Source organism: Capra hircus, chromosome 2 (genome assembly GCF_001704415.2).
Source record: "Capra hircus breed San Clemente chromosome 2, ASM170441v1, whole genome shotgun sequence".
In the NCBI taxonomy this organism is placed as follows: domain Eukaryota; kingdom Metazoa; phylum Chordata; class Mammalia; order Artiodactyla; family Bovidae; genus Capra; species Capra hircus.
The window spans coordinates 10,954,693-10,974,096 of NC_030809.1; the positions used below are offsets into that span (position 1 = coordinate 10,954,693).

Consider the following 19,404-nt stretch of genomic DNA (forward strand, 5'->3'; position numbering starts at 1 on the left):
TGTATACTATCTGGCGTGGTACTTAGCATGTAATTGGCTCTTAATAGTGACTTGCTTAGCTCAACAGTTATTAAGTACCTACTATATATAGGCACAGGTCAGTTTTTTCTGTTTTATTATGTTTATTTATTGGGCTGTGCCCCGTCTCAGGTGTGTCATGCAGGATCTTTGATCTCTGTTGCAGTATGTGGGATCTTTAGTTGTGGCATGTGGGATCTTGTTCCCTGACCAGGAATCGAACCCAGGTTCCCTGCATTGGGATCTTGGAGTCTTAGCCACTGGACTACCAGGGACGTCCTATTTTGAGCTAATTTTTGTATTTTCTATTTCACTGATTTCCACTGTAATTCTTATTATTTCCTTCCTTTTGGTTTATTTTGGTTTTCTTTCTACAGCTATAAATTTCCCTCTAAGCACTGAACAACTGAGCACACAAACGAAAGTACTGCTCTCTCTAGCTGTAGCCCGTAAAGTTTGGTATTTTGTGTTTTCATTTTCATTAATCTCATCTACTTTGTATATGTTGGGAGTGTAGCTAGAAGGCCTCTTCCTGGGGAATACTTAGAAAGGTTAGTACTTTATCTCCTGCTGCTGCAACTGTCTCAGGGTTACAACTGGTAATTTTTACTTCCTTCCACTCTCCATTTCAGATTCCCCTTGCCCTCAGCTATCATCTCTGCCAGTCTCAATGACTTTACTTGGTGGTAGGACCCAAACCCTCATTCCTGAGGAATCTGAACCACTGGTTACATACATGCTCTTCTCAGATTAGTTTTCCAGCTTGTCTGTTTACCATACTATCAGAATTGGGAAAGGAATACCAGTAGGCACCCAAGTGGATCATCTGGATTCTAAATATACGTTCACTGTCTCCTTTGTGGTGTGGAATAGCAACCTTCTTTCTGATAAGGAGGTTTAGTTACCCCTGCCAAGATGGTAGTTCCTCTTCTTGCCTGGTGATCCCTGGATGCAAGGACTCCACAATGCCCAGGCAATAGCCATAGCTTATAGCCTCTTGGGACTCTTTTTGTCTCCTGTGGAAGTATTCCTTTTTTTGATGACCTAGATCTTTAACTCTGCAGAACTCAGAGTTTCAGGGATCCCAGGTGGGTCTTGGGGTTTGATAATAAACAAGGTTTGATAATAAACAATTCTTTACCACTGAGCCAAGGAAGCCTTGGGATGATGCTTACTGGTACATTAAACATTTCAGTAACTCTCATGTAGTGTTCACTGGAGGAAAGTCAAATGTACACCCAGAAAATATCTCTGTTTCTTCCAGAGTTCAGTTCAGTCACTCAGTCGTGTCCAACTCTTTGCAACCCCGTGCACTGCAGCACGCCAGGCCTCCTTGTCCATCACAAACTCCCGGAGTTCTCCCAAACCCATGTCCATTGAGTCGGTGATGCCATACAACCATCTCATCCTCTGTCGTCCCCTTCTCCTCCTGCCCTCAATCTTTCCCAGCATCAAGGTCTTTTCAAATGAGTCAGCTCTTCGCATCAGGTGACCAAAGGATTGGAGTTTCAGCTTCAACATCAATCCCTCCAATGAATGCCCAGGACTGATCTCCTTTAGGATGGACTGGTTGGATCTCCTTGCAGTCCAAGGGACTCTCAAGAGTCTTCTCCAACACCACAGTTCAAAAGCATCAATTCTTCGACACTCAGCTTTCTTTATAGTCCAACTCTCACATCCATACGTGACCACTGGAAAAACCATAGCCTTGACTAGATGGACCTTCGTTGGCAAAGCTGCTGTCTAAAGCTCTGCCCATAGGGCGCTGCCTTTCAGTGCCACATCCTGATGAGACTGTAGTGCAGCCACTGTCCAGTTTTGACTTGGACTCTGTTGCAGCCATCTGTGAAGGGGAGAGCTTTTCCTTTGTCAGCTGGCTATGAGGGCCCCCCAGTGGCCAAAGGTATATACTAAGGCAGGGACACTTTCCAGCAGTGGTAGATGATACCAGGGTTTGGCTGTCTGCTCATGCTCATGACTTCTGGTCCTTGTGCATGATACTGGATGTATCACCTTCACCTAAAGGCTGGACCCACCCAACCTTACGACTTGGTATATCTCATAGAATCTAGGTCATGGCGGATGATTCTGGATGAATGGTCAACTTGGTATCACATCTCCAGGTGTTCTATATCTGCTGATTAATGAACTCTCCTGCAGAACAACTGGATTCTGAAGGCAGGGCTGAGCCTCAGCTTTGCTAGTCCCTGCCCCCACTTCACCCAGCCTGGACAGAGCTTCTCATGCATTGAGAGCTCATTCTGTGCTGATCGACTCGGCAGGTAAAGAATCCACCTGCCAGTGCAGGAGACATAGGTTTGACCCCTCGGTTAGGAAGATCCCCTGGAGAAGGAAATAGCAACCCACTCCAGTATTTTTGCCTGGGAAATCCCATGGACAGAGAAGCCTGATGGGCTACAGTCCACGCGGTCGCACAGCTTAGAATCGGGCACAACTTAGCGACTAAACTATCACCACCATTAATATAGTAGGTCAGTGTGATTTTTTTAGGAAGTCCATATTATCATAGGACTGGACTATATGAGATGGTGGCAAAATTGACATAGTCCTGTAAAAGTATGGTGTAATCCATTCCATGTGAATTGTTTTTGATCCTACCTCCTTGGGAGGAGTAAGAGAAAAAGAGTTAATCCTTCCATGTTTGTCTACTTACTTTGCTTGTGGCTGTGTTAGTCGGCTCTAGCAAGGATACCGCATCTGGCATGGCAGCTGCAGTTGTGCCTACTATTAGATTTTGTGATAATCTCCTACCTTCCTGCAGGATGTGTCTGGTTCCTGCAGAACCCACATGGTAAATCCTGCATCCTGTAGGAGTACAGCACTAATTTCTGTCATCTCCCCTCCCTTGCCCCCAGAATACAATTTTGTCTTTTGTATGTATTATCTTGGAAAGTGGGATGGGGCACCCACTTTTAGAGGCTTTCTTCCACTTGACCTTTCCCAGTATAATAACTCTTACCCCTTGGACCAAGGACTAACTAATTTCCAAGCGTGTCTATTTTAGTATACATTTGGGGTCCAGGAAAATGACCACCAGGGGGTCCACACACCCTGCGGGCCCATTGTGAACTGGATCTTAGGCAGGACTCGTTTATTTCCTGGTCCTCGTAAGTGCGTGATGATACTTCCAGACCCCAGATGTTGATGTCAGCCTTCCCTTAGAAAGTTAGCATTCCTGTTTATGCAGTTTACAGTTGCCTGAGTAGATCACCATAGACAGAGCTGACAGCATTATTTGTGTGCTGGGTACTCCTGGATCGAGAATGGTCAAGAGAAACTGCCCATCAGAAGTGCCATAGCACTCCTAGCCTGAGCAGGGAAAGGATGGCCAGGTGGGGCCAGAGGGAGGGGCCAAGAGACCCCTCCTGGAAAGACATGAAGAGGTGGACTGAGTGTGAACTGAGCACATGCTTCATTTTCACTATCAGATTTCACTATGGAACCGAAATTCATAGATAAAATTATTAAGGATTTTAAGACAGTGACAAAGTGTGTTAGTCGCTCAGTTGTGTCCAACTCTTTGTGACCCCACGGACAGGCTGCTCTGTTCATGAGATTCTCCAGGCAAGAATACTGAAGTGGATTGCCATTCCCTTCTCCAGAGGATCTTCCAACTCAGGGATCAAACCCGGGTCTCCTGCATTGCAGGCAGATTCTTTATCATCTGAGCTACAGGGAAGATCCAAAGTCACTCAGTCATGTCTGACTCTTTGCAACCCCACGGACTATACAGTCCATGGAATTCTCCAGGCCACAATACTGGAGTGGGTAGCTTGTCCCTTCTCCAGCGGATCTTCCCAACCCAGGAATCGAACCAGCGTCTCCTGCATTGCCGGCAGATTCTTTACCAACAGAGCTATCAGGAAAGCCAATACAGTGACTGCAGAGCGTTAAACTTCAAATGTAGAAACCTCCTGAGTGGAGTCCCTGAGACCTATAGCATATGGGTCTCTTAGGCCATTGGAGAAGGGAATGGCAACTCCCTCCAGTAGTCTTGCCTGGAGAATCCCATGGACAGAGCCTGACGGGCTACATTCTGTGGGGTCACAAAGAGTTGGACACAACTGAGCGACTAACACTACTCTTAGGCCATAGGTTTCTTAGGGAATTTTTATACTTGCTTTGGTGTTACAAGTTCTTTTTTCTTGGGTACCTGGCCTGCTTCAGTCATAGGGGTCAGAATCTGAAACTGGTTCAGGTTCAGCAATTGGGCACTGATTCTGATTTTTTTTTTTAATTGAGGCAACTGCCCTCAGCATCCTGATCTTCCATCCCTGATTTCTTTTGACGTGAACAGATAGAGAAGTACTCTTATTAGCTGCTAGTCTGTTTTGCTTCAAGTGATATCGGGCTTTATTAACTATCTCCATAAATCTGTGAGTCAGATCCCTTTGACTGCCACCCTGACTTTGGTGATCTTTATAGTAATTGTGTCCACCTGGCTTCAAACATTAAGTACCACAGCCTGGTCTTTGTTTTAGGATCATGTCATCACCATTGCTATCAGTGGTATTAGTTTTGTACCAAACTCTTACAGAGAACAGCTTTGAAACTTCAAGTAACATAATACTTGGATGGATTTTCTGGCCATTTCAGCAAGCCAGCTTCACTATGTGAGCTTTTTAATCCCTTCCTCCTCTGTCTGCCTGTGCAGTTTTGATGTTGCTATTTATCATGGACCATGGCTTTTCCAGCTTTTAGGAACCATCCTAATTGTAAGTTCATACCATATTCTGAGATTTTTGCCAGGGTGTTAGATCTTCTATCTTCAGAGAGTGATCAGGAACCTTATGTTCTGGTTCTCATGTTCAAGCCCCCTCAGAATTCACATTCACTCTCACCTGACCCCTGTTGGGTACATGCTGGCTAAGTCTTGCATCGCCCTTGGGTTATAGTTCCTTTCAGACCTTATCAGGCATAGCACATCTGGACTCGGTTACGTCGTGACCTACTGCAAGTTAAAGGCCTCCTACCTAGGAGGCATGGAGGTGGCAGGTGCTGAGGAGACATTGTTTACTGGGCAGGGTGGGAAGGCCTCTGCGTTATCTTCCGGTGAGGGGAGAGGACCAGATCATATAGGGATGATGGGCGCCTTTTCTTTCTGGGGACACTTTCACATTCAAAATTTTGGAGGGGGATCAACTCCACTGTCTCCATCTCTTGTGTTAGAGTCTCATTCTTTCCCAATCAGGACCCTGATGTTGGCATAGCATACCTCCCTTGGCCGAGAGTTAACCTTCTGTGGTACTGGGCTACACAGCACCAGTTGATTAACTCCTGGGCCTGGTTTCTAGCTTCTTCTCTCCTCCTGCTGCCACAGAAAAGAGCTTCTTTGTAAAAGGTCCTGTGGCCTTCATATTTGATTTTCTTATTTCTTTTTGCTTACTTATTTCTTTATTTAGGGAACACCACAGGACTTTGGGTAAACCCTGGGAGTTGGTGATGGACAGGGAGGCCTGGCGTGCTGCAGTGCTTGGAGTCACAAAGAGTCGGACACGACTGAGCGACTGAACTGAATTGAACTGAACAGGACTTATGGGAGTTTAGCTCCCCAACCAGGACTTGAACCAAGGCCGTGCTGGAAAGTGAAAGTCGCTCCTCTCTCTGTGGAATTCTCAGACTGGAACGGGCAGTCATTCCTTTCTCCAGGGATCTTCCCAACCCAGGGACTGAGCCCAGCTCTCCCGCATTGCAGGCAGATTCTTTATCGGCTGAGCTAGACCACCAGCGAATTCCCCATATTTGACTTTCAATTGACCGTTAATCACTCAGCTTTTTGTTGTCTTTTTCTAGAGCATCAGTAGAGTTTAGCAATAGCCATTCGATTTAGTTCAGTGCAGTTAGTCGCTCAGTCATGTCCAACTCTTTGCGAACCCATGGCCTGCAGCACACCAGGCCTCCCTGTCCATCACCAACTCCCGGAGCTTGTTTAAGCTCATGTCCATCAAGTTGGTGATGCCATCCAACTACCTCATCCTCTATCATCCCCTTCTCCTCCTGCCTTTAGTCTTTCCCAGCATCAAGGTCTTTTCAAATGAGTCAGTTCCTTGCATCAGGTGGGTGAAGTATTGGAGCTTCAGCATCAGTCCTTCCAGTGAATATTCGGGGTTGCTTTCCTTTAGGATTAACTGGTTTGATCTCCTTGCAGTCCAAGGGACTCTCAAGAGTCTTCTCCAACACCACAGTTCAAAAGCATCAGTTCTTCGGTGCTCAGCTTTCTTTATGGTCCAACTCTCACATCTGTACATCACTATTGGAAAAACCGTAGCTTTGACTAGATGGACCTTTGTCGGCGATTCAATTACATTATCATTATAATTATTATTTCCCCCTTACTCTTCAGGTGCCTCATAAATCCAATCAACTAGAGCATTCTGTCCACAGATAGATCATCAGTCTTCACCACTAGTGAAAGTTTAACTGGACCAGCACCTTGTGCAAGGGATTATTTCTGTTACACCTACCACTGAGTGGGTCCTCAGTGCCAGCTAGTCTGTGAGTGATTCAACTCCAAAACCCTGTCACACTCCTTATTTTCTCAGATCACTGCTGGCCCCAGCTGTTAGTTGTATTCACTTAAAAGCAGACTGTAGTATTCAAATTGTTAACTAATAAGTACTCTTGGGATCAAAGCTAGGAAAGAGATAAAAAGCAAGATTGAGCAGATTTGGTCCTTGTTTTGATTAAGGGTGAGGGATGTTGAATATCTATATTTACTCAACTTTTTTCAAAACTTTCTTTGTTTTGTTTTCAAATTTGAGCATTCTTAACTTACTAAACTACTTTCTATTTTCTTCAGGCAAAACCAATTCCTTCGTTCTATGATATCCTCATATTCTTTCCCAGATATTTATGTGAGTTCTGTGGGGTTTATTTGTTTGTTTGTTTTTTGCATAAAACGCTTTACTTTTGGACTTCCCTGGTTGTGGAGTGGTTGAGAGTCTGCCTGCAAGTGCAGGGGACCTGGAGGATTCCATGTGCCGCGAGGGTACTAAGCTTGTGTGCCGCAGCTACGGAGCCCACACTCTAAAGCCTGGGCTCTGCTACTAGAGAAGCCACCGCAGTGAGAAGCCTGCACACCGCAACTAGAGAGAAGCCCATCAAGCAGACACAAATAAATAAATAATCTTTAAAAAGAAGCTTGGCCTTTTCCCGCTGCTCTCTATTCCTCCCTCTCTTCCTTCTCCCCCTCCTCACCCCTCCCTTTTTCTCTTTGTCCCCCTTCCTAAAAATTTTTTTTTAACTTGCCTTTTTCCCTTACACTCTGGTAATATTCAGGATGGAGATTGGAAAGGGAACTTATTTGAGGAAACTGAGGATGATGTATATTTTTCAATGAAAAGTAGCCTTGAATGTTTTATGATATTTTTATATGTGTGTATCTCAACTCCCTTAAACTAAATTCCAGTTTAAACTATAATCAATGTAACTTAATTGGGTTATTTTTTAAGGAATATAAAAGGTGATGGATATTATGTTTTAAGTATATCATTTGCCTTTTTCTCTCTTTAGAAACTATTTGTCACCTTCCTAAACTGGTTAATAGTGGCATGGAAGATCCATTTGGTAAGTATCACCTGCATTTTTCTTAGTAAATGATATTTGTGTTTTATCCTTACCTCCATTAAAGCTTTGAGAGTAAATTGATTTTTTTTCATGTTTATTGTGCTAAACTTTCTATCAGTTCTCAAACTTTTTGACCTCAGCATCCGTTTATACTCTTATGTCTAATTGAGGGCCCCAAAGAGTTTTGTTTGTATAACATATATCTATTGATATTTACTATATTAAAAATTAAAATAGAGACTTTTTAGAATATTAATTCATTTAAAAATAACATTAATAAACCAATCATGTGTTACATAAATAAAAAATCTTAATGAAAAATAGCCCCCCAAATAAAAAAGATTAACAAGAAGAGTGGCATTGTTTTATATTTTTGCAAATCTCTTTAGTGTCTAGTTTAATAGAAGACAGCTGAATTCATGTATTGGCTTCTTGCATTTAATCTTTTTTGTTGTCACATACCCGGCAGTTTGGAGAACTGACTGTACAGTTTGGAGCTAATGAGAGTGAAAAGGCATATAACATTTTTGTATTATAAAAAATAATTCTGACATTGCTGTGAGGCACTCAGACTTTGAGATCAGGTGCCCTAGAATGTTAGTTACTTCAAATAAAGCAAAGAACCATTTGACAAGTTACAATAAGTTTTAAATTCTGTAACTAGCAACTAGTGACTATCTAGATCACTTCAATCGTATCCAGCTCTTTGCAGTTCTATGGACTGTAGCCCACCGGGTTCCTCTTTCCATAGGATTCTGTAGGCAAGAATACTGGAGTGGGTTGCCATGCCCTTCTCCAGGGGATCTTTTCCACCCAGGGATCAAACCCGCATCTTTTAAGTTTCCTGCATTGCAAGGTGGGTTCTTTACCACTAGCACCACCTGAGAGCGTATAAATCTAGATACACAAAGGTTTTATATTTACCTTTTTGATTAGAAAGTCAGTCACTGTGTACTCAACTCTGTTTTCCTACTGAAAACAAAGAGAGGTACTGTCTGGGATAATTAGTGGACCATTTTGAACATTTGTGCCTTGCGGTGTTTATTTAAGCTTTATGAAAACTATTGATGTCTCTTTAGTATCCTTAAGGTTGCCTCCATGCTTTAAAAAGTGTCTCTGTAGGAGAGAAATGGTATTACTACCATGCTTTATAATTCTCTAGGATGAGACACCTTAGCTGTTTTCCAGGCTTTTAAATATTAAGCCACCACTTGCCTACATGTTACTGGAAATACTTTTAGAAGTTTGTGATGTGGTCATCTAGAAAGCCCTTTGGGGGAAACGTCATAGTTCCAGTGTCATTGCCATACAGCTTCATTAGAATTCTTGAGGCATAGCTGAAATGAGCCTTCTATTCCTTTTTACTTCTCCCAGATACCGTTGAGAAATTTAAAAGTAAAGATGATGGGTAAAAACTGTAAAAGGAGCCTTTCCATTATCTTAGGTTGCAGGCAACTTTGTAGTTTTATTTATTTATTTTAAAAATATTTATTTATTTATTTGCCTGCATTGGGTCTTAGTTGTGGTGAGCGAGTGGGATCTTGGTTGTGGTGCACGGGCTCTGTAGTTAGAGTGCAGATACAGTTTTTTGGGTTTAACACATTGTATATCCCTAAATTTACATTAATCAGTATGCTGATGAGTATGTAAAACATTCTTGCACACTGATGAATATTATACCTCCCTCCATTAAAAGTATAACAGCCAAAAAAGAAAAAAAACAAATCCAAACTATGCACTGGGAAGACTAGTTAGGAAGTGCTTTCCACTTAAAATATTCACCACTGATAGTCAGTGGTTAAGAATCTGGCTTCCAATGCAGGCGACTTGGATTTGATCCCTGGTCCTTGGGGAAATAAGATCCTATGTGCCTGGAAGCTTACCGCTAAGCCTGCACACTGCAGCTACTGAGCACTCGTGCTCACCACAACCAGGAGCCCGAGACTGCAACTAAGAGCCAGCACACCCGACGGTAAATAATAAAAAATAAATTAAAATAAAATACGCATCAGCAGAAAAAAAAGCAACCAGAGACAGTTTTCCTTGATTAACCTCAGCCTGCTAGAGGCAGGTTTTGATTTGAACATTTTGTGATTCTTCACCAAATGGGGAAAATCTGAATCTCATTTAATGGCAGAGTAACTTTTGAAGTGTGTGCTCAGTTAACTTCAGTCGTGTCCGACTCTTTTTGACCCATGGACTGTAACCCAGCAGGCTCCTCTGTCCATGGGAATTCTCTAGGCAGGAATACCAGAATGGGATGCCATGCCCTCCTCCAGGGGATCTTCCCAACCCAAGGATTGAACCTGCATCTCTTATGTCTCCTGCATTGGCAGGCGGATTCTTTACCACTAGCACCATCTGGGAAGCACATAACTTGAAATAGTATAGTTAAAGTGTTCCAAGTTTCTATTCTATTCACACATAGTGAAGCAAAACTTCACCGTTGTGTCTGACTCTTTTGCAACCCCATGGACTGTAGGCTCCTCTGTCCATGGGATTTCCCTGGTGAGAATACTGGAGTGGGTTGCCATTTCCTTCTCCAGCGGCTCTTCCCGACCCTGCGTGCTCTGCATTGGCAGGTGGGTTCTTTACCGCGGGGCCACCAGGGAAGCCCACAGTTACCATAGATGACTGAAATTAGGCTCTTTGGGCTCCTGGTGCAATTAAGTAATCAGACCGCTCATATTAATAGCTGTTGCCTTATTTTGAAAAGACTGCTGTTTTAAACCTTGTCAGATCAGAATTTCTCCTCTGATTTTAACGACCCTAAATGGCTTCTTTAGGGCTTTGGCTTTTTTTCACTCTGAAGTGTACCTTACATGTAGCTCATAGGTGAAATTCTTAGTTTGAACACTAGAGGGCAGTTAGTATTTTATTCATAAATTTGTAGCTTCTGGGGCGTTATTTATGAACGCTTTGGTAAATTGAGTTGATATGTTAATAGTTGCCTGGTGACAAATCCTAAAGAACATGTCCATATGATAAACTAGTGTAACATATGACAATTCCAAAGGCTTTTATGGGGAATATTTTTTTTTCTCTTTGAGTGACCTCTTTACCTCACCTAATTTAAGCATATCGTAAATAGACTTTAATCTGAGTAAACTTACTATTAAGCTAATTAAATTCAACTTAAAATTAAATGTAACTTAAATTTGGGCTCCCTTGGTGACTTAGCGGTAAAGACTCCGCCTGCCAATGCAGGAGACACAGGTTCGATCCCTGGGTCAGGAAGATCCCCTGGTGAAGGAAATGGCAGTCCACTCCAGTATTCTTGCCTGGGAAATCCCCTGGAGAGAGGAGCCTGTAGTCCATGGAGGTCACAAAAGAGTCAGACATGGCTTATCGACTAAACAACAATAACTTAAATTTACTAGAGAATTCCAAAGGGGCAGTTGCTATGAAAGTTATAGTTGGCTACTAGTCAGTTGAAATATAAATTAATATGTGCTTTTGATCACTAATATGAGAAAAGGTTTGTCTTCTGTGCTAGTGAGAGGATTTTTTTCCCCCTTTTATCATTTTTTTTTAATTTAATTTGGTTATATTCCCTGCATTGTATAGTATATCCTTGAGCTTATTTTTATAGAATAGTTTGTAGGGTTTTTTAATTGCTCACAAAATGTACATATGATAAGAATTTGGTTTACTGGTTACGGTCTACTCAGTGCCATTAACAGAGAATAAGAATTCTGAATGCAAAATGAGTTTGTTTCTAAGAAGATGGAGCCTTTAAAAGATGGTTGAGAATTTTGTCACAGTTAGATTAACTAACAGTTATGTAGATACATTGAAAAAGAATTATTTGTTGCATTCTGAAAATTAAAGTGAGAGATTTAGTGGGACAGACCTAAGGCCTCTAGGACATTTTTTACTTACATGGACAGATGTTTCCACAGTTTATTTTAACATTACATTTGTTAATACCACCACTGGTCTCTGTGCAAAGTCTTTAGGTATTGGGAAGTTGGCAAGCTCACTCTAGTAGGTATGTTTTCCAAAATTCAAATTTTCTCTTGAAAGCTTGATGTATCTCACTGGCAGCAAGTACTGTCAGTTTTACTTAGAGTGACAGATTTCATTCATTTTTAAGAAAATATCTGTGCAGCATCTAAGCTTAACATAGTTTTTCATGTAATCTTTTCAATAAAAATGGTATTTCATGAAAAAAATGACTAGTTCGTCTTGCAGTTCAAGTATACAAGTGCCTTTTGTGAAGGTGACCATTGTATTTATCATTTCATCATGCAAAGCAGTAAAAAGACATATAGAAGGCTTGAGATTTATTAAAACTAATAATGCTGCTAAGTCACTTTAGTCGTGTCCAACTCTGTGCAACCCTATAGACGGCAGCCTACCAGGCTCCCCCGTCCCTGGGATTCTCCAGGCAAGAACACTGGAGTGGGTTGCCATTTCCTTCTCCAAGGCATGAAAGTGAAAAGTGAAAGTGAAGTCACTCAGTTGTATCTGACTCCTCGCAACACCATGGACTGCAGCCCACCAGGCTCCTCCGCCCATGGGATTTTCCAGGCAAGAGTACTGGAGTGGAGTGCCATTGCCGTCTCAGAAAAACTAATAATAGTTTTTACAAACTATCAAGGATTTTATTTCTTAAATTTTCATTATTTTTAACTATAACTATACAGTGGTGAAGATTCTGCATCCCACTAGAGTTTGGTGCCACTGCCTTGATTTGTGTGAAGGTACCAGCAGTTTTGCTTGCCTTTGCTTTTGTACCCTCAGTACAAGTGTCAGCACAGTGAAAAATGCAACTCATTCTTTAGTATTATTAAGTAGATCGTTGTACCTCTTGGGTCCTAAAAGGATCTTAGGGACCCGCAGGCATCAGTGGGCCACACTTGCTTCAGATTCCTAATTTTCACAGCGTCCCTTCTGTGGAAGTCATGGACAAGTCAAGACTTAGTCCTGGAAATTGTTTTGGGCAGGGCTTCAATCTTGGACACTTGGCAGAAGAATAATGGTCAGAGGGAGTGAGCAACTCTGTGGTCTCTCCTAAGCTGATCATGACCTGCACCTGCCTACAGCTTTTGGTGCTGCTGCTGCTAAGTTGCTTCAGTCATGTCCAACTCTGTGCTGTCCCACAGATGGCAGCCCACCAGGCTCCTCCATCCCTGGGATTCTCCAGGCAAGAATACTGGCTTGCCATTTCCTTCTGCGACCTGCAGCTTTTAGGAATAGGTTAAAGAATACTTGTATAGGATGAAATGAGTCTTCTGATCTCATCAGGAAGCTCAGTATTTTGAGAAGAAATTCACCAGCATTTAGTCAAGACCAGCTCACCTGAGCATTATCTTCTTTACAAAGGAGAATAAACGGCAGCAGAGATGTTGGTATGACAGCCTTCAGAATGTCTGTTGGGGCGCACTGCTCCAATATGGACATGTGTCCCTGTGTGTGGTACACAGCTGTCATCCTGGGGTAACCTTATTCACCTGGGAACTCTGTTTCTTTCCTGTATTAACTCTTTTGTTTCCTAAATCCCATGTCTTCCTCTTTATTGATTGCCAATAACTGCTCGGTGATGGACCTCATGAAATAGTTTTCTAGTTTTCATGTCTTTTTTTCTCTAGCTCTTGTAAGATTTCTTCATCTTTATATTCTATTAAATTTTTCTTTCATACTATTATGTTTTTAATTTCTAGGAGATTTCTTTTATGCTCTGAATATTTGTCATAATATTCTTTATTGTTTTCAACAGATTTACTTTGCTCTGCATAGGTTCTTTTCCTCCAAAGTTCCTTTCTTTGTTTTGATCTCATGTAGGAGTTTTCTTCTGACATCCAGTAATAATTAGCTGTATGCTTATGATTAAGAGTGGTGAGTGAGCTTTAAATTAGCTCTAAGTGCATAGGCTGGTCGCCTTTGGGCCTTACTGTAGGGTGAGCTTCTTGTCCCTATTGTTGAAGAAAGTGAAAATGAAAATCACTCAGTTGTGTCCAACTCTTTGCAACCCCATGGACTATACAGTCCATGGAATTCTCCAGGCCAGAATACTGGAGTGGGTAGCCTTTCCCTTCTGCAGGGGATCTTCCCTTCTCAGGAATCCAACTGGGATCTCCTGCATTGCAGGCGGATTCTTTACCAGCTGAGCTATCTAGCTCAGTTGATTGTTGAGGAATATCTCTTTTTATCAGTAAAAGGGTTCGGAGGTGGAGTCCTCTCAGCACTGGATGGTGAGGGGTGACTGGGAGGGTTGCTGTAATCAGTATTCATTATGTTCGCTCAATTGCCCTGTGTTTTCCATGCGCTATTCCCATCATCAACCACCTTTTGAGTCCCCCAGTCCAGAGACCATTTAGTTTTATCCCTTCCAGAAAACAAGTCTCCAGAGTTCTGCCAGAATTCATATGGGACAGACATTCAGGATCATGGAATGGGGAAGGTGATAAAGGAATCAAACAGCTTTTACCCTAAATCTCCTTATTTTATTCCCTTTTCTTTCAAAGGGACCTGTGGTAGAATACAGTGAAAGTATTAACTATCAACTTATATTGGTTTAAGCTACTAGAGTTTTTTTTTTTTTTAAAGTAAGGGCTATACTATACATAAGTGCTGGGGGAAGGAAGAGTCCAGAGAAGACATGTGTATAGTTTGAGCTAATGTGATGCTTCTTACCCCACTGCTTTTTTAAAATGGCTTATTCCTGCTTCTGCTTTCTTTCTTCCTCCCTTCGCAAATGTTTATGGGTTAGCAGTCATTCTTCTAATAGCAGACCCAGGAGGAGAGGAACTGTGTATACTAAATTGACTTCTCAAAATGTTTTAAATTTTCTAACAACTTCATTAAGTTTCTGTATACCCTCCCTTCCACAGAAGTGAGCACAGTTCGTTGAAAAAAGTTTTTGGTTGTGTTTGATGAAATAGTTATTTAATGAGAAAGATTGTTGGTGTGAAGCCTGAGTTTAAAGCTAGTTTCAAAAGCTTTCATTCATGTGTATGTTATTCAGGGAACAGATTGAATAGATTTACAAGGTAATAGCTCCTTTTGATTGGAGAAGGCAATGGCACCCCACTCCAGCACTCTTGCCTGGAAAATCCCATGGATGGAGGAGCCTGGAAGGCTGCAGTCCATGGGGTCGCTAAGAGTCGGACACGACTGAGCGACTTCACTTTCACTTTTCACTTTCATGCGTTGGAGAAGGAAATGGCAACCCACTCCAGTGTTCTTGCCTGGAGAATCCCAGGGATGGGGGAGCCTGGTGGGCTGCCGTCTGTGGGGTCCCACAGAGTCAGACACGACTAAAGTGACTTAGCAGCAGCAGCTCCTTTTGATTAGAATTTGTATCATATAGGAAATATGAGAATCAGTTTTTTGAAGCAGAAAACAGAAGCCATATCCTAAACAAACTTAAAGTCAGTTATTCCTATTCTAAATCTGAATTTATAAATTATTATTATGTTTTAAAGGGGGTATTCCTAACCTTTCAAGGACATTTGTTGAGGAGCCATGCTCAAGACTAATGCGTTTCACTTAAGTTAATGGGAACATTTTTTGTAATATCATGTTGTTACCACTTGAAGCTCAAAATGTGCTAATAACACAGTCCTTTCCTCCCTTCTCTTTAAGAATGAAGGACAAAATACGAACTTAATTAGTTTTGATATTCCTAAGGTGTAGGAGGTAAATGCCTCTGGAATTAAACAATGCCAAAAATGACATTAATTCTGTTTTTTTTTCCTCCTGTGGTGTTCAGTAGAAATTTAATATAGCATTATTATAAAATTAAATATCTTCTGTCATATTATTTCCTGATAAGAGTATAAACTTATGGAGGGCAAGATCTTTTTACTGTTCTATCCCACTGTGTAATAATATTTATCTGTATTTCTTATAGTGGTTTTAAATTTTCAGCATGAAATAGATTTGATGAACTTAAGGGAAATAGAGTACAGAGAACCTAAGTTTGTAGTAGAACACTATGGATGTTAATAACATAGATGCCCTATTTTTTCTGTCAATAGAAAAAGAGCCATCTCTAGTAAGGCCAGCCGAAAAGTAGTGATGCTGACTTTCTGGACCACCTCCCATATCCTCTCACCACTTTTCATCACTTCTGGCCACCGCTTACTCCCTAGAAAAGTATAGAAAGTGTAGTAGGAGGACTGAACGTGTAGGTGATTTTCCATCTGAATTTATTTCTGCATTCTGAGCACTTTATCAGTGTGTCTTGGACACTACATAGGCAATGATTATAAGAATGAAAATTAAAAGGGAGGGATAGTGGGAATTCCCCAGCCTCTAGTGGTTAAGACTTAGAGCTTTCACTACCATGGGCTGGGGTTCAATCCCTGATCAGGGCACTATGATTCCCCCAGACTACGCAGCATGGCAAAAAAAAAAAAAGAGGGGGGAGGATGGGAAGGATGGATGGTTTTCAGTTAACATTTTGTATATTCCCGTATGGTTTGCGAATGTATCTTGTTTTTTAACATAGAAAAGGATTTTATCTGGATTGAAGGGTTATTGGCATTTTAGTTCCTTCTTTATATTTCTCTGTTAAAAATTAAGATATATAAAACAAAGAGAATAAATTTTATATGCAGTAAAATTACCTTTTAAAGTATGTGATAGTGCTGTTTGACAAACATATAAAATCGTGTAACTACCACCACAATCAAGATGTAGAGTATTTCCTTCACTGCCGAAAGTCCCCTGCTTACCTTTTATAATCAGAGTTATACAATACGTAGCCTTTGTTTGGTGTTCCCGCTTAGCATAAAGCTGTCAAGATTCATAGATATTGTTGCGTGTATCAGTGGTTCATTCCTTTCATACCTTTTCCAGAATGTGATAACGCCGGAATCATGCAGTAGCTTTTTCATACATTGTTTCTCAGATTGACTTCTGGCGCCTAGTGGTATGCGTTCATGGCTCCTCTAGTGTCTTTTCGTGACTTGGTAGCTCTTTCCTTTTTAGCACTAAAAAATATTCCTTTGTTTGGATGTATTGTGACTTATTTATCCTTTTACCTACTGAAGAGCATCACTTTGCTTCCAAGTTAACGGCAGTTATGAATAAAGTTGGTATAAACATCTGTGTGTAGGTTTTGTATGGACATTAGTTTTCAGTTCTTTGGGTAAATACCAAGAGGTACCATACTTAAAATGTGTAAGAGTATGTTTAGCTTTTTAAAGAAACTCCCAGGACTTCCGTGGTAGGCCAGTGGTAAAGAATCCACCTGCCAGTGCAGGGGACAGGGGTTCAATCCCTGGTCCGGGAAGATTCCATGTGACATGGGGTAACTAAACCGGTGTGTCACAACTGTCGAAGCCCCCGCCCCGCAGAGCCTGTGTCCCTCAGTAAGAGAAGCCAGCACTATGGGAAGCCTGTGCACTGCAATTAGAGAGTAGCCTATGGTTGCCGGATCTAGAGAAAGCCTGTGCACAGCAACAAAGACCCAGCACCACCAAAATAAATAAATATAATACCCCATATTGTCTTCCTGAGTGGCTGTACCATTTGGCATTCCCATCAGCAGTGAATGAGAGTTCCTGTTGCTCCACACCTTTACCAGCATTTGGTGCTGTCAATGTTTTGGATTTTGGCCAGTCTAATAATTAATAGGTGTATAGTGGTATCTCATTGTGATTTTAATATGCAGTTCCCTCATGAGTAATAATATTGAGTAACTTTTCATATGTTTATTTGCCATTCATATCTTTTCTTTGATGAAATAACTGTTCAAATTTTGGTCTTTTTCAAAATTGGCTTGTTTTTTTGAGTTGTGAATGTTTTTTACATGGCTCACATATAAATTCTTTATATATGTTATTACAAATGTTTCTTCCCAGCCTGTGGTTTCTCTTATTAGCAGATGTTTTACTTTGATGAAGTCCAGTTTTTTGTTTTTTGTTTTTTTAAGGTTACTGTTCCTTGTCTTCTAAGAAATCTTTATTTAACTCAAGATTAGAAAGGTATTTTTGTTTTTCCTTCAAAATGTTTTATAGTTTCAGGTTTTACATTTAGGTCAATGGTTCTTTTTGAGTTAACTTTTGGATATGGTGTGAAGTTGAAAATACTCTTCATTGTCCCCTGAATACTTTGACATCATTATTAATAAATTCCTGATGAAGTAGGTAATTTTCTAGGGAAATACAATTTGCCAAAGTGACTCAATATTTGAAAATCCCATATAGACTAATAGGCATGATAAAAAAGGTAAAACACAGTGGGTTTCATGGACAGTTTCATTCATATTTTGAAGAAGCAGGTAGTTATAATGCTATATCAACTACAGTAGAGAAGACGATAGATCATATACCCTTTTAGGGACTTTGCTGATGGCCCAGTGGTTAAGACTGCATGCTCCCAGTGCACAGGTTTGATCCCTGGCTGGGGAACTAGATCCCACATGCTGCAGGGAAAGCTCCCACACACGGCAACTAAGACCTGGCACAGCTAAATAAAGAAATAAAATTTTAAAAAAAATAGCAAGCACATTTTTTACTCAATTTTTTCCTTTTTCTTTTCTTTTTACTCAATTGATTTTAAAATTGGTAACATTCAGTTCAGTTCATTCGCTCAGTTGTGTCCAACTCTGCAACCCCATGAATCACAGCATGCCAGGCCTCCCTGTCCATCACCAACTCCTGGAGTTCACTCAAACTCATGTCCATCAAGTCAGTGATTCCATCCAGCCATCTCATCCTCTGTCGTCCCCTTCTCCTCCTGCCCCCAGTCCCTCCCAGCATCAGGGTCTTTTCCAGTGAGTCAGCTCTTTGCATGAGGTGGCCAAAGTATTGGAGTTTCAGCTTCAGCATCAGTCCTTCCAATGAACACCTGGGACTGATCTCCTTTAGAATGGGCTGGTTGGATCTCCTTGCAGTCCAAGGGACTCTCAAGAGTCTTCTCCAACACCACCGTTCAAAAGCATCAATTCTTTGGCACTCAGCTTTCTTCACAGTCCAACTTTCACATCCATGCACTACCACTGGAAAAACCATAGCCTTGACTAGATGGACCTTTGTTGGCAAAGTAATGTCCCTGCTCTTTAATATGTTATCTAGGTTGGTCATAACTTTCCTTCCAAGGAGTAAGCATCTTAATTTCATGGCTGCAGTCACCATCTGCAGTGATTTTGGAGCCCCCAAAAATTAAGTTTTACACTGTTTCCACTGTTTCCCCATCTACTTTCCATGAAGTGATGGGACCAGATGCCATGATCTTCGTTTTCTGAATGTTGAGCTTTAAGCCAGCCTTTTCAGTCTCCTCTTTCACTTTCATCAAGAGGCTTTTTAGTTCCTCTTCACTTTCTGCCATAAGGGTGGTATCATCTGCATATCTGAGGTTATTGATATTTCTCCTGGCAATCTTGATTCCAGCTTGTGCTTCTTCCAGCCCAGCGTTTCTCATGATGTACTCTGCATATAAGTTAAATAAGCAGGGTGACAATATACAGCCTTGACGGACTCCTTTTCCTATTTGGAACCAGTCTGTTGTTCCATGTCCAGTTCTAACCGTTGCTTCACATTAGGACATGTTTTATAAAAATTAGATCTAATCTCCTTTTACTACTACAGTGACGACCTATAACATAAATGTTGTATATATCCTTTTAGTTCATTTTTTCTTTTACAGTGTGCTTATATAACCCTTTAATAAAGAACAGCTATGTGAAACCAAGAGACACTATTGCAGTTACCATGAAATACTGAAGAAATGTCTGCTAGAGCAAGAACAAGAAAAGAACGCCCACTGTTACTTTGTTTAACATTATTTTGGGGGTTCTTGGTACAGTAAGATGAGCAATCATTAGAGATATGGTTCCAATAATGA

The 19,404-nt window shown here is 41.2% G+C and overlaps 1 protein-coding gene across 2 annotated transcripts in view; it reads left to right on the top strand.

Moving 5' to 3' along the window:
* The window catches only part of PHACTR4 (phosphatase and actin regulator 4), a 105,966-nt gene that overhangs the window by 16,487 nt on the left and 70,075 nt on the right, over nucleotides 1-19,404 (top strand). For both annotated transcript variants that reach the window (XM_018056902.1, XM_018056899.1), the window contains exon 2: nucleotides 7,552-7,605. In XM_018056902.1, coding sequence (XP_017912391.1) covers nucleotides 7,590-7,605 — 16 coding nt within the window. In that variant the 5' untranslated portion in view covers nucleotides 7,552-7,589. The remainder of the gene's footprint in view (nucleotides 1-7,551; nucleotides 7,606-19,404) is intronic.